This window comes from Metarhizium robertsii (genome assembly GCF_000187425.2).
Source record: "Metarhizium robertsii ARSEF 23 chromosome Unknown MAA_Scf_7, whole genome shotgun sequence".
Lineage (NCBI taxonomy): Eukaryota > Fungi > Ascomycota > Sordariomycetes > Hypocreales > Clavicipitaceae > Metarhizium > Metarhizium robertsii.
This window is the reverse complement of record NW_011942215.1, coordinates 1,381,849-1,396,684: the sequence shown is the minus strand read 5'-3', so window position 1 is coordinate 1,396,684 and position 14,836 is coordinate 1,381,849. Positions and strand designations below refer to the sequence as shown.

General features: G+C 50.5%; 5 protein-coding genes across 5 annotated transcripts; 3 read left to right on the top strand and 2 right to left on the bottom strand.

The window, feature by feature from the left end:
* Positions 1–3,338: 3,338 nt before the first annotated feature.
* On the top strand, positions 3,339–5,160 carry MAA_00551 (sugar transporter STL1; the record flags this gene model as incomplete). Its single annotated transcript, XM_007818549.1, has 3 exons — positions 3,339–3,429; positions 3,551–4,728; positions 4,789–5,160. The coding sequence occupies 3 exons, from the start codon at positions 3,339–3,341 to the stop codon at positions 5,158–5,160; spliced, it is 1,641 nt and encodes a 546-aa protein (XP_007816740.1).
* Positions 5,161–6,263: 1,103 nt separating this feature from the next.
* On the top strand, positions 6,264–7,421 carry MAA_00552 (aldose-1-epimerase; the record flags this gene model as incomplete). Its single annotated transcript, XM_007818550.1, has 3 exons — positions 6,264–6,521; positions 6,632–6,949; positions 7,041–7,421. The coding sequence occupies 3 exons, from the start codon at positions 6,264–6,266 to the stop codon at positions 7,419–7,421; spliced, it is 957 nt and encodes a 318-aa protein (XP_007816741.1).
* Positions 7,422–7,895: 474 nt separating this feature from the next.
* On the bottom strand, positions 7,896–9,400 carry MAA_00553 (3-deoxy-7-phosphoheptulonate synthase; the record flags this gene model as incomplete). The annotated part of the gene is made up of 2 exons (XM_007818551.1): positions 7,896–8,868; positions 8,937–9,400. The coding sequence occupies 2 exons, from the start codon at positions 9,398–9,400 to the stop codon at positions 7,896–7,898; spliced, it is 1,437 nt and encodes a 478-aa protein (XP_007816742.1).
* Positions 9,401–10,025: 625 nt separating this feature from the next.
* On the top strand, positions 10,026–10,406 carry MAA_00554 (uncharacterized protein; the record flags this gene model as incomplete). The annotated part of the gene is made up of 1 exon (XM_007818552.1): positions 10,026–10,406. One exon carries the CDS (start codon positions 10,026–10,028, stop codon positions 10,404–10,406), a length of 381 nt encoding a protein of 126 aa, XP_007816743.1.
* An 842-nt stretch (positions 10,407–11,248) lies between these two features.
* Positions 11,249–14,782, bottom strand: MAA_00555 (Breast cancer suppressor protein BRCT; the record flags this gene model as incomplete). The annotated part of the gene is made up of 2 exons (XM_007818553.1): positions 11,249–11,798; positions 11,862–14,782. 2 exons carry the CDS (start codon positions 14,780–14,782, stop codon positions 11,249–11,251), a joined length of 3,471 nt encoding a protein of 1,156 aa, XP_007816744.1.
* Between the last annotated feature and the right edge of the window lie 54 nt (positions 14,783–14,836).

The window sequence follows — 14,836 nt, the reverse complement described above, 5'->3', positions numbered from 1 at the left end:
GATCTGAGAATTATTCCAGATACTACTAGCCTAGTCCCAGCAACCGCTCTTCACTTCTCGTTAAGCACCTCGAATACGGGATTGCCAACTTCGGTATCCCGAAAGTGGGTCATCGCACTTTGCAGCCATTTGCGGTAAAGTGTGGTGGTGGTTGTTTTTTTGGCTCCTGCACACCATGGACAAACCAGAGATTAATCAAGTTAGTGAGTCTCCTCCCGCCGCAGGCAGTCAAATGATGTCGGTAAAGCGACGGCCGAGAGCCGCCGGAAGGATGAAGCATGGCGCCCGGGACGGTTTGTAGCCACAGCGGAATGGATGCGAAACAGTGGAACTTGGGACAGTGCAACAATGAATACTCCGTAGAGCTGTACAGTAAGAAAAATGAAGGATCGGCAACGACCCCCGAACTTGACAGGTATGATGCAATCTTAAATTTGCGCTAAAACACGTTGCAGCTGAGACCGTTTCAGTGTTGATAATGAGTGGACCTCAAGGGCAGCTGATGTAGCTTATTTCTACACAAAAATATCGTTGGAATAGTCTTGTTCTGTGCCGAGTTGAAAGGAATGTGCATTTGTTGCCTCTCTGATATGCCAAGAATCACACCAAGAGAAAAGCGATAGAGGTGTCTCGACACTAACATCTTCCTTTGGGGGTTGCGGAATACAAAGCACTCCGCTGTTAATTTGAGTTTATTGTTGCAGGGTTTGGGGAGATGCTTCACTAGGATGAAGCAGTGAACATTACACACTGGTTCTCTTCAGGCAACTGCCCATGTACTTTCAGTAAAGGCCAACAAAGGTTGTTCCACATCATAGCAGCGTTCTCTTCATCCCCATTGCGAGAAAGGCGATGTCTGGGTAGATGTGATGCTGATTCATCGCCCCGTCCCATCCATCCATTCCATCTTCCTCGGCGTCGCCTGGATGAACAAGTTAACTGAAGGCCAAAGGAGCACAATTCCAGAGAGTCGGTCCGCGAAGTGAAAATGACGTCAAGTTTTGTCTACATGTATCCCACTGTGCTCTCAATGCAAAATGTCGTGGTCCGTTTCCACAAAAAATCTTTGTCTGGTGCATGAAGCACCCAATGAAATTAAAAGTTCAAAAGCACCATCCGTTCTGATACTACCTGCCAAGCCGAACATATGGGTGGCTGTTGTCGATTCCAAAGAAGGGTGTTAAGTACTTGCTTAAACGACTGTTGGCCGTACAAAACCGAGCATGATGCACTCCGTAGTTTGTACGTGTTGAATCACAGTGCCTATACCGACGACGTTGCCAGCACGGCAATGCCTAAAATCCCATAGCTCTCGGCTACGGATCCAGACAGCTGCGCTGAAAAGCCACATGTGCACGATAAAACGCGATCAGTGAAAGGCGGGGCAACGTACATGCACTTGTGAGACATAGGGACGAGAATGAAGGAACATCCGGCCTGGATCTTCCTGTGCTTCTGATGGCACTGTTCGGCTACTGGCCGTAGCAATCTGCACAGAGAGAGAGAGAGAGAGTAAGTATAGCGAGAGAAAATCCGGTGCAGCAATGAAGAGAATGAAGGCAAATCGTCACGTGTGCCGCGCAGAAAAGCGTCCAAACCCGCAAGTTATTTCAAGAAAAGAAGACTTTTATACTCGTGGATAGTTTTTTGAGCCAGAGGGCGGAAAATAGACAGAGTACCACTTGAGCAGTGCCGGTAGGGATACAGTAAGAGGTACGCCGGAATCAGTATTGACTCGCGACCCATGAGCCCAGCCATCAACAATGCTATATACTAAGTACTTAAATGGACTGTAGTCGACTGGTATACTTTCCAAGGTTATTAGCAGGCAAACGGCTTAGGTATGTACCTAGGGTACTTAAGTAGGCAGGTACCTACTAGGTAAGTACTTAAGTACCTAGTAGTTATTATGTCTCCTTTTTTGCTTCTTTTCCCTCTCCATCAATCAACTCCACACACGATACATCCGGTATCCTCTATTTTTGTTCTACATGCTTTTCTGACGAAACAGATTTTAAAGTTGGCCGTATGGCGCTGCGCAAAGAGCAACATGGCTTGCCATACAGTGGATTTGGCACCAGTGTCATGGCTGCCCTGTCCATTTGGATGTCTTCAGTATCCACGGCTTGCGGTGGAATGACGTCGCAGCTCCACGCTGGGGCAGGAAAAGAGGGTCGGATATGGTTGCAAATGCAACTCGAAGGGCCGGAATTACACGCTCAACTGGCGCATTCTAGTACACCGTCTGTGCATCTTGTCATCTGCGGAAGCCCTGGAGGCGCAAAGACTATTCGAACGTAACGAATTAACGAGCGAGAGAAGGGGATGATTCTCCCCCTAGGTTTCCCACCACACCGACATCCCGTCTTCTCGTCCAACGAATCGGAATTTCCAGCAGTGGCAGCCAGGCACACCAGTGGCGCTTCTAGAAACCGCAAGCCATCAATTGATCTCGAAGAAGGCTTGACCCGGGTACAGAATTTGGCAGACACCTGCCACAGTAAGAGTAGAGTCAAATACTAGGCACTCCGCGAACGGTCAGCAAGTGTTGATGGTGGTGGTGTGCGGATAACAACCCTGGCCTCTGCCTCTCATTCGCCTTGCACGGAGTACTACAACATACATATGCAATACCTTCCTCGACCCTAAGCAGTTTAATGAGACGAAGTTGCACAACATAGGGGCCCCCAAGCTAGCCTTTACGCTTCTTATGCTGCACACCGGTGGTCGAACTTGTCCATGTCTCTCGGGTTCTCTGACTGTTCAATGTTGACCGGCTTATCTGACGAGGGCGGGCCAAATGGATTTGATGACGGCGAGCAGGGCCGGCCTCATGGGCTGGTGGAACATCGTCATGGAGCCATGTGGAGAACCCCCGGTTTGACCAACGTTGTAGTACAGAGTGCCAAACCTCCCCGTCCTCGTCAACTTGTTGTTATGTGTCGAGTGTCTGATGTGTTGCGGAAAGCCTGACCAAGGTCCTTGTAACTGCTTGCCAAGGCCATTTTTGTTTGTCGTTCGTTACCATGCTCGCGTCTGTGGTTCAGTCCGTGCCGCGTTCCCACATCCCGCTGGTATCTTGAGGGCCAATGCCACTTTATAAAGCACTTATGTCTCTCTCTCTCTCTCTATCACACACACACACACACACACATGTTACTTCTTGGTTTACCCCTTCCTTTCATCCGCAACCGTTGTTGTCCCATCCGCCGCTTCCTACGCTGTGAAGTGAATGAGGGGATCGACAACAGGGTTCCAAGACTGTGAAAACAATACGGACAAGATCAAGGCTTATAATATTAGTATTGAACGCCTTCCACTCTCTTCTCTCGTCCGTCATGGTGAAAAAATTCTTTGGCCTCTCCGGCCAGGCCCTTAATTGGGCCATTGGAGCCGTAGCAGGATGTGACTTCCTGCTTTTTGGTTATGGTAGGCGCTCTGTTTTCTCTTTTCTCTTTTCTGTGCGCCCTGTGCGTCTTAGTCGTGGCAACTCGTACCGAGCTGTGCGCTTGTGCGACATTGTAAGCACTGTGCTAATCATGATCTTTAGACCAAGGTGTTATGGGCGGCATTCTCACACTTCCCATCTTCCTTGAACAGTTCCCGGACATCAACGACACTGAAAATGGCTTGACAGACGCCGAAAAGTCCAATAGATCAACTTACCAAGGAATCGCTGTCGCCTCGTACAACCTGGGCTGTTTTATCGGTGCAGTCATCACCATCTTCATCGGCAATCCTCTTGGCCGCAGACGTATGATCTTCCTTGGTACCGCCATCATGGTTGTTGGAGCGGCTCTTCAAGCCTCTGCTTTCACTCTCGAGCATTTCATCATTGGACGCATCATCACTGGGTTGGGCAATGGTGGAAACACTTCCACTGTGCCCATGTGGCAATCCGAGACTTGCTCAGCTCACAAACGTGGCAAACTTGTCATGATTGAAGGTGCACTCATCACTGGAGGTATCATGATCTCATACTGGGTGGACCTTGGCTTGTCCTTTGCGCCCGGCTCTGTCGCTTGGCGTTTCCCCCTGGCCTTCCAGATTGTCTTCTGTATTTTCATTCTGGCATTTGTACTTGGCTTACCCGAATCTCCTCGGTGGCTCATCCTCAAAGGTCGCGATGCCGAGGCTCGAGAGGTCATTGCCGCTATTGCTGAGGTTGATAACGACGACAAATATGTCGAGAACGAATTTCGCGCCATCAAGGACACTGTTGCAGAGATGAGCAAGGGTAGCTTCGCAGATTGCTTCGCTCGTGACAATAACCGCACGCTGCACCGCACCACTATCGCCTATGTCAATCAGATGTTCCAGCAGATTTCAGGTATCAACCTTATTACGTATTATGCCGCTACTATTTACCGTCGTCTTGGTATGAGTCCATTCTTATCTCGTCTCCTCGCTGCTTTAAACGGCACCGAGTACTTCATTGCATCGTGGCCGGCTGTGTTTCTCGTCGAACGCATTGGTCGTCGAAAGCTCATGTTGTTCGGTGCTGCTGGTCAGGCCGCCACCATGGCTATTCTTGCAGGTGTAGGCTCGCAGGAAAACAATCACGCTTGCCAAATTGCAGGTATCGTGTTTCTCTTTGTTTTCAACACTTTCTTTGCAGTTGGCTGGCTCGGCATGACTTGGTTATACCCGGCCGAAATTACTCCTCTACGTACCCGTGCCCCAGCCAACGCCTTGTCTACTTCTTCCAACTGGATCTTCAACTTCATGGTAAGAACGTATCATTGCTTCAATACGATGCCAAGATATGCTAACATTTATAAATTAAAGGTTGTTATGATCACCCCTGTCTCCTTTACAAACATCAAGTACAACACTTACACCATCTTCGCCATCATCAATGCCATTATGGTTCCTTCCGTCTACTTCTTCTTCCCAGAAACTGCGTACCGATCTCTTGAAGAAATGGACATTATTTTCCAGAAAGTCAAGGGTTGGAGGGGTGCCTTTACCGTCGTACACCAAGCCGAAATCGAGCCACGGCGCTACGGTAAAAACGGAGAACTTCTCATCAGCATTAATGAGACTGGCGAGAAGAACAACATGGAGCATCGCAACGGCAGTTCTAGTGAAACTAGCGCTGATATTAATAACAACATGTTTACCAACATCGACGAAGAAACACAACGGCGCCGGTCGTAAACGGCGCCGGTGTTGTAGCGATAGTCGTGGCTTAGCTGGAGCCAGGTTGGATTTCTGTTAATAGAAGAAGCGAATCAGAGCTGCATATCTCTTGAGATTTTTTTTTTTTTTTGGTCCATTCAGAAATGAGCTCCATGATGAACTTCTTAAAAAGTACGCACTGCATCTTGGAAGAAATGTTTTTGATTTTGCCTATATACCCGACTGTGGAATGCTTCATATTGCAGACCCAGTTCATCACCGTACTGCATCAACAACCCAACCCAACCCTCCCCACCTTCTTGCATTGGGGATTGGATATTGAATGCGAAGAAGTTTTCAATTTTATTTCTTGTAAAATGGAAGAGGGGATCTATTTCAGTGAATTAGACTAGCCAGAATAATTAGTTGCTCATTGGGCTGCCTTTCTATATTCCCTCATCCAAATGGTGCAAACTTCACCGCGATACCCGATACATGCTATCCAAAGCATTAAACAACGAAGGCTTCCTGTATAAAATCGGTTTCCGGGAAAGGGTGCTAAATTTCTTAATGCTTCATTGACCACCACAGAATGACCTGGCAAATGAAGTCGATGGCAATCATGTTGCCAATTCCCTCTCATCGACTACCTAGGCAAGTACATCGCTTGGTCTCCATTCGCGCCTCCTAGACCATGCAATCAATCTACCCCGCCATGCATCCCCCACCTGGCCGCCTTTCCCCTCCGCCCCTCCTGCGACAGCTTCTCCCTCGGATCAAGCAAACTAAAGCGTGTCATTTGACCACCCAGATCCTTCACTTCATCATCGTCTATTTCCGCATTGTGTTTGCAGCCCATCCACAGTGTACGTGAGAACCCCTCGGTTGTGTTTTCTACGCCTTGGCATCCTGCTAAAGCTTGACAAACAGAGGCGATACGCGCCCTTCCGCTAATCCCGGATATCTCTGTGCCCCGCCGGCCAACAGCTCTCTTCCTGGGTCAACTGCTTCTTGTGGCTTATGGGCTCGCTACTTGACCAGCCGTGTTGAACTTGAATAAGTCAAGTGCCTGCATAAGTCCACCATCTGGGCCTTCATTCGAACACTCTCGCTGCTCCTCGCTTCGAAAAACGAACTTTACAATGGTGGACAGACCAAACAAGCCGTCAGCTTTGGCTACCACTCCGGGTCTACCTCCCCAGCCGCAGGTGACCATCTCAGATGGTAGCTCTCGTGTCTCGGCTACTCTTTCCACGGGAGAGACTGTTGAAGTCTTGCTCTTCGGCGCCACTGTCCTCAGCTGGAAGGATGCTGCGGGGAATGAGAAGTTGTGGTTGAGCAAGGATACGAAGCTAGATGGGTCTAAAGGCGTTCGCGGAGGTATTCCTTTGGTGTTTCCGGTATATCCCCTATTATCCAAGACCCAGCTTTTTTCTTTCTTTCTGCCTTGCGTAATCAAGCCTGTGCAAAGCAAGAGTCCTAGAAGATCTAACGCGCGACTCGTGGCTAGTTATTCGGGCCTGCAACCCCCAACCATGAAGCTACCTCAAAGCTGCCTCAGCACGGGCTTGCTAGAACTGCTCGATGGGAGTTTCTGGGGAAATCTACCAGTGAAGGCTCCAGCTCCAGCTCCAGCGTAAAGCTTGACTTTGGTCTCTCATCTGATTCTCTTGCCGAACATACCAAGGCTCTTTGGCCCTATAAGTTTGGTTTACTATACAGCGTTACCTTAGACCGGGAGAGCTTGACTACGACGCTTGTCATAACTAATGATGGCGAAGAGCCTTTTGATTGCCAAATGCTGCTACATACATATTTCAACATCAAGGTGTGTAACAAATCTGTCGTATTGCCAAACAAATCTGGCTTGTGTTTGAAGGTTTCGAAGCCTAGCCGACATTAATGTGCCTGCCTTACAGGATATATCTGCCGTCCAAATCGCTGGGTTGGAAGACTCCAAGTACGTCGACAAGGTAGATGGAGCCAAGACCAAGACCGAATCTTCATCGCCGGTGACATTCTCTGGTGAAATGGACCGTGTTTACACTCCGGCCAAAGGTCCTGGACACCCCATTGTCATTTCTGATACCGGCCGCCCTTGCTTCCGGATTGTCAGAGATAATCTTGACCAAGTTGTTGTGTGGAATCCCTGGATTGAGAAAGCCCAGGGGATGTCCGACTTCGCTCCCAATGACGGCTATAAGAACATGGTTTGTGTCGAAGCAGGGAGTGTTGATGGCTGGCAAAAATTGGACAAGGGTGACGCCTTTGAAGGTGCCCAAACTATTTATATTTTGTAACTGGGTTTCAAAAATTGAGAATGTTGATCCTTAGGGCGGAATAGTGTGGTGATTGGCTCATGTCACCACCTCTAGCTATCTTGCCAGTGATGCCACAGAATTACCGTTCAAGCAGTCAGACTACTTGATCTACGCATTTTGTGCGACGTTGGCAGCATATCATATGCAGCGTCTCTCTGACTGTGAGCAGTGCAGTTGATGAATAAAGTATGGAAGCTGGCAAATATTCTCTTTCCATAGAAGCAAGGATTCCCTTTTGTAGGCACGCTGTTCCCATAAATCATCCCTCTTTTAGATAGTGTATTCCCGTATCAAAATGTGTCTTTATTTCTTCGGAACCCACTTGTCGATCCCCTATATAGGGCCAAAAACTTTTCGAGTACTTCATGTCGACAAATCCCACCGATGTACATGATGTTTCACCTCTTAATAAGCGACAGCTTGCCTAAATTCTCTGGCCCCTCTCAATCTGGCTTAAGCATCGCTTTTTTGCTCCTGTGAAAAGTGATCGGCGACTAGGAATGCAAGCTCAAGAGCTTGTTTTTCGTTGAGTCGAGGATCGCAGAAGGAGGTGTAGTTGGTGGACAAGTCGTCCTCCTCGAGACCTTCACTGCCTCCCAGGCACTCTGTGACGGCGTCGCCGGTAAGCTCGAGATGAACACCGCCGAGGTAGCTGCCCTGCTCCTTGTGGATGCGAAGCGACTCCTGAAGTTCTTTGTAAATATCGTTAAAACGGCGCGTCTTGATACCGGAAGGCGTGGATAGGGTGTTGCCATGCATGGGGTCGCATTGCCAGACAACGCATCGGCGGTACTCAGAGTCCTCAACTGCACGAATGTGCTTGGGCAACAGCTCGCCGACCTTGTTGGCACCATAACGAGTAATCAGAGTGATCTTGCCGGGCTCACAATCGGGATTGAGTGTCCGCAACAGGTCTAGGAGATCGGAGGTTGGTGTCGTAGGGCCAACTTTGACGCCAATGGGGTTGGCAATGCCACGGAAGAATTCAACATGGGCATGGTCGAGTTGGCGGGTTCTATCTCCGATCCAAATGAAGTGCGCAGATGTGTCATAGTAGGCTTGCTGCGTCTTGGGCTCGTCATCATCCGCAGGTAGTGGAGGCGAGGGTGCTCTGCTGCTGGCGGGGGGTGCTGGACGAGCCGGCGGCGATTCTAGCAGTCGTGTCAAAGGTTCTTCGTACTCTAGAAGGAGTCCCTCGTGACTGGTGAAGAGCTCGACGGTGTGCAGCTCATCTGGGCGAGAATTGATGACTTGCAAGAAACGGAGGGTCTGCTGAATGCTGCTGGCAATGGACGAGTACTTCTCCTTCAAGACTGGATCACGAACGTGACCCAAGCCCCAGTCCAGGGGCCGGTGAAGGTCTGCGATTCCGGACGCAATGGAAGCACGGATGTAGTTGAGGGTGGCCGCAGAGTAATGGTAGGCTCTACGAATCGGATTAGCAACAGGAAGCGCCAATTCGTCTCACTGACGTCTGGGAATGCTCAAGCTTACTTGGTCAGGCGGTTGGGATCGATGTCTCTTTCATCGACGTGATAGCCATTCAGAATATCGCCTCTAAAGCTCGGTATCTCGCGGCCCTGATACATCTCGGTTGGGCTTGATCGAGGCTTAGCATACTGGCCAGCCATTCGGCCGATACGAACAACACGCTTGTTGGTGCCCCAAATGAGAACCACGCTCATCTGTAGCAGCAGCTTTATCTTGGATTCGATGGCGCCCTGCTCACAGTAGTCGAAGAGCTCGGCGCAGTCGCCTCCTTGTAGGAGAAAGGCCTTGCCATGAGCAACATCTCTGAGGTGAGCCTTGAGAGCCAGGATCTCGTTGGGGTGAACCAGCGGCGGCATGCGCGAGAGCTCTTTGACAACCTTGGTCAGCTTCTCCGGCTCAGGGTAACTGGGAGCCTGCTTGATGGGCTTAGAGCGCCATGTTGACGGAGTCCAGGGTTGAGAGGCCATGGAGTGAGTGGGTGAGTGAGTGAGTGCTCTTGTGAACGGGCCCGATGAATGGTGAGAAAAGGCCGAGTTGGGACTTTCGCGAGCAGGCTCATGCGCGTGCGCGTATGTATATTATATAAATAATCTGCTCAGTCTCGAGGCGTGAGTCTGTCGCTGTGCGATTTGGGACCGACGCCGGAATCCGCCTGTGAGTCAGCCAATGACGGCAATGCCTCTGCAACACTCTGGACTTGTACGACGTTACCATGGAACGAAGTCTGTCTGCAGATTCGGCAGTCGTTTTTTTTTTTTGGATGGCACACACCTGACTAGAACAATAAATTTTTGTTCCCACTCGAGACGGGACATCCAGCACAATTCAGTCTCGGCGCCGGCACTGGCGAATCACACAAGGTCGTTCCCGCCCTGTCAATAGCTTGGGCGTGGCATCAGGTCCAGCTTAGTGGGATGCAGGGAGATACAAAAACTGTCCCTGACCCCACATTTGCTGCATCCACTTGACGCCATCTAGAGAGAGACAGCTCGGTGAGCAACCTGAACACTCCGTACATTTCCACCTTCCCACCTTTGCCGTCGAGAACGCACGTCGACACACGTCTACACACGTCTACACATCGAACCAAAAATGGCCGAGCCACAGCCCCGAAATGTCCACGAGGGCGCGACAACGGGCGATGTCGAAGACGAGCTCCAGTCCACTGCCAAGTCAGCCGAGGACCGCAAAGCCGCCTCCGCCCTCGCCAGTCTCGATGCCGCCGCCGCCAACGATGACGCTGCCGGAAGAGATGTCGATCAGGAGGCCGTCAACAAGGCTATGAAGAGCCTTGGGGGTGCGAAATCTGCACCAGTCCCCGCGGCCGCCCCTGCCAAGAGCGTCAAGGTAGATGCTGCCGACGTGAGCCTACTAGTGGATGAGTTGGAGCTGTCGAAACCCAAGGCCACCGAGTTGCTCAAGGCCCATGACGGGGACGCCGTCAAGGCGATGCGGGCTTGGGTCAAGGCCTAAGTCACGGGAGGAGGCAGTTCCCTGTGCCGGGCATCGGTCTTGACTGGTCACCTGCGGCGCCCAGTATCTTTATATATAGGGAGAGGTGCATCTACCGTCCATCGATGCTGTCTCCCCTATGGCGAGCATTCATCAATCAACATGGCGTCATTCTAGTCTAGTCAGACTATCAAAGAGGGGAAAAAAACTTCGAGGCGCCGACTCGAGTCTGCCTCGCTGGATGCTTGGCTTTAGCCCGAACACAACACAACAAATATTGGGCTGGTCAAAAGGCGGGAGGCTCGAGTCATCTCATTTCTCCTTTCAAGCCGGACGCCCAGACACTATGAAGTATTATGAGGAACGTGACGGAGAGTAACTCAGCAACTCGTGGTCGGCGCAGTAACAGCCCACAACCAGCCATAGAAGTGAGGTAATAAAGGGGAATTAGACTGATCAAGATAAAAAAAGGTGTTGCGTATTTTGCTATTGATCGCATGCTATTTCTGCGTAAACTCAATACGTAAACCGGCTAATAGTTTGAATATGTTAATTAATGTGTGTCAACACTACGTGATTATACAAAGCTGCTGCATGGCTTACTTCCTGGCTCGGTTGATCGTAGTATGTGCATGCGGTTGTTTGCCATTTCAAGAACAATCCCATGCCAAATCTGTTCTCAAACGCCGTGTGGGAAAATGTGTATCAACTCCAATCTTAGTGATGGTCCCTCCGAATCTCCAAAGAACAAAGTTTGCCAGGCCGTGTCTGGGGTATTGCAAGTCTTGATGGAGTAGCGCCTTATTCCCATGCTTGCGGCATCAACATAATTACCTATCTACTTGGTAGGTAATTATAATACTTTACTCCCAGGTTTTAGCTAGTGGGCTGCCAACCTTGGGCGCGAACTGAAGACTTTTGCGTCTTGCTGCCATGAGTCTTAGCATGACCTGTTCATCTTTCTCGCGGCTCAAAATTCCCTTTCCTAATTCGCGATATTTGCTTTCTTTCGGAGGACAAGTTCTTGTCAAAAAGCTCTGCTTCGACGGCGACGTGATGCCTGATAAGTCTTCCGAAGTTGGTGTTTCCGGCAGTTCTGCCGCGTACTTTGCAATTGCCTCGGGCGCTGGAGTCTTCGGAACTGGAGTGAGCAATGCACATGACCATTCGAGGTCCTCATCATCTAGGTCCCCCTGATCAGATGGTGTGTGCATCCACATAGTGCTCTCTCTTCGATTTCTAGGCGTATTTGGGGTCTTGGATGGGTTATTAGTACCAGATATAATTGTACCATTGAGATTTGCAATCGCCTTCGGTTCCATGCTTTTACGACGCCTAGCGCCTCCACGGGGTATGAAAGTCGTGTCAATATAATAAGGGGATTCCTCGAGCCATTCATTCTCACGCTCGCAGCTATTTCAACGTCATGTTAGTTAGTGACTACAACGACCTGCATAGTCAGGTCAAGCAACTTACTCTAGAACCCAGCTGACGCCGACGCAGTGGACAACTCCATTGCTTTCCCGAACTTTCTCCATAGTGCGTTTACCGCCATCCTTGAACACGACGTGGGTAATCCCAACTTTGCTCGATAACGCGCCTTCGCTAGTGAGAGAGCCGCTGGGGTTCCAATTCCAAGTCTTGACACATTTGGCGCCCATTTGGTTCAAGAGCTCGACGAAAATGCCGCTGGCGTCCGCACCTTCCGTAGTATGCACATCGACAAACACCACAGCACCACGAAGCAGTCCTGGGTTGATATCTCGACAAGGGGTTTTCCCAGGCGTGCCGACGCTTGACCACAGATCTCCTTTGGCGGGAGTGGAGAATGGGTCATAGGCAGGAAGTATGGACGCGCGCTTTTTCCCTTTTGTCGGTGAGTATGAGATGACTGTGGCGCTTCGGGGCAAATGCCCTACACTTTTTGCACTGAAACTCCGTTTTTTAGATGGGCTTGGTTCCGAATCATCTGCTGGCTTCAGTGGGACTTTGGTGGTTGTAAAATAAGGCTTTTTCTGCTGTGACGGCCGAGTAGGTGTGACGGGCGTAAAATATCTTGCAGAAGGAAGAACCGTGTCCTCAGGGAGCTGGTTCTCATCGCCGTATTCCTGGCTAGCTTCCGAGAGAGCTTCCTCCGTATGTTGGGTTTCGCGGTCATCATCCACATTCTGGGGCATGAGTGACATATTATTAGCTTCTGCAGCAAGAGCAATATCCTCATTTGTCATAGCAATGTCCTCCATAGTAACAGCGTCGTCATTTGTCCTCTGTCCGATCTCCGACTCAGTATGCTGACGGGGGGATTCTAAATCAGCGTGAACGAGAATTTCGTCTTCAAAAAAGCTGTTCTTCATTGGCGAAACCTCTGATTGTAATGTCATCTCTAGAACTGCAGTAGACGAAGTGATATTGTCGTCGTGGGTGCCTCCGACAACAGAGGATTGATCCTTGGTCATCTTGGTAGGACTAGCCGATGCCCAAGCCCCGAATTTCTCAGTTAAGGACGTTAAACCAAGGGTAGATCTCCGTGAGTCCCTTGGAGCCGCATGAGTCGTGTCTCTCCCATTCGTGGACCTACGATCCAAACGACTATGATGCGCTGGGAGCTGCTTCAGAGGAGACAAATCGTCCTCAGACTCAAAATCAGATGCAAAGTCGCGGCACGGATCAAGAACACTACCCCGAAGCTGAAACCTTGCACCTCGCTTTGTCGCTGGGGTTGCTGTAATTGCAGCGTTGCTTATCTGAATCTCAGGCTTCCCGATGTGTCCAGCTGTTTCTTCTCCCAGAACCATGGCGCCGTCTTCGCTGATTTCTCTATCAGTTTCAAATAGTTCTGTAACTACCTGGTCGTTACGAACATATTCATAGCTGTCGGCCTCTGCCATCTCTTCGGGGGCAGAGCGGCCGATAGGGTAGACTTTTTCATCTTCTTCTTCATCCTCTATATCATCTGCATTTATTAGAGGGTCAGCATGGCGTGGCAAGACGGCAGACATTCGACCTGGAAAGCGAGGGCTGTCGGCCTGGCTAGTGAAAGGGTCGTCGCCGATGTCGCCAGTCTCGCCATTATGAAATTCTTCAGCGAGGAGCAGCTGAGAAGGCAAGCCACTAGTACTGACACTCGAACATGAAGCAACGATTGGCTGCATTCTGGGGGTCCTGGTTAATATGGCATTCTTGCCATTTAATTCCTCCGTCACCGGCCTGAAACCGGGCATGGCCCGCTTAGCTGGAGATTGAAGCAGTGAGCTTTTGAGCGGCGGCTGACCATGAAGCGGCGTCCCAGCCGTCATTGACGGAAATTTTGAGCCCTTTATCGGTGACGGAGGTCTCTTGGCAGGGGAATGCAGAAGAGAAGACTGATTGTGTTGGTCCTCCGAAGGAAGGGCCCGGGGTTTCAGAAGGGACCCGGGTAATTGGACTTTGCCACCTGGTCTCTTTGCCGGCGACGTTAACGACTCCTTTGTAGGAGATGTGGGTGGTCGTCTTGGCGGTGATGTTAAAGTAGTTGTTTCGGGAGGCGCAACGAGCTCTTCCACATCTGTCATTGCATTGTCCTCTTGTTGACTAGATGTGGCGTTAAGTGACTTCTGGTTGATAGGCGCGTATGCCGATGGCTTGACGGAAGTTTTGATTAAAGGTTTGATCTCATCGCCTCCAGCCAGCTCATCATCTGAACACTCTTCGTCTCGCGAAATAGGCATCTGGGTAACTTTCTTAGGACTCAGTGGCTTCTTGGGGCCCGTGTCAGCATCCTGAGGAGAGGTTTTTGGCTGCGGCTTTGGCATTGTGGCAGCTCCACGCCTCGCAGGTCGGCCTCGCAGGCCTCCCATGCTTCCCGCACCCTTCGCCTTTGATGCAAGACCGAGGTTTTCCTTTCCCGCTCCTTGGAATTTTACGGACTTCTTCATAGTGGCTTTAGCTTCTTCTTGAGCTTCTTTGGTGTCGTTTCCAGCACGAGTACGCGTCGGTCTTTTTGCTATTGGCTCTGGCTCTTGAAGAGGGGCCTTTCTTGGGCGGCCGCGGAGACGGGATGAGCCAGCATTGTCATTTGATGAATCTGCCGCGAGCTTTTTGGCGCCTCCTCTACATGTGGATGTGTTCGATGAAGGGCCCATAACGGCTACAGTGTTGCTTTCTTCGTTGCCAGGGGCCTTTCTGGGTCCGGTCCTTGTGGTCCTTCTGGCGGCAGACACTCTGAGCGCGTCGTCGCCATCGTCATTCTCATCAGCCCTAGTCTTCCTTTTTGCGGCCGTACTTTTGGTGCTTGCTGTTGCTTTGGAAAGTGATCGAGCTTTGGCAGCTGCTGTGACGATTTTGGTCGACTTGGCAGCGGCGTCGCTGGCTTTGGCGGCTGCTCGAGCTCGCGTCATTCTTTTCGGGGGGGAGTCCATTGCCGCCACAACTCGCTCTGGGTTATCTTTGCAAGTATTCTGGGGTTAGTAAAT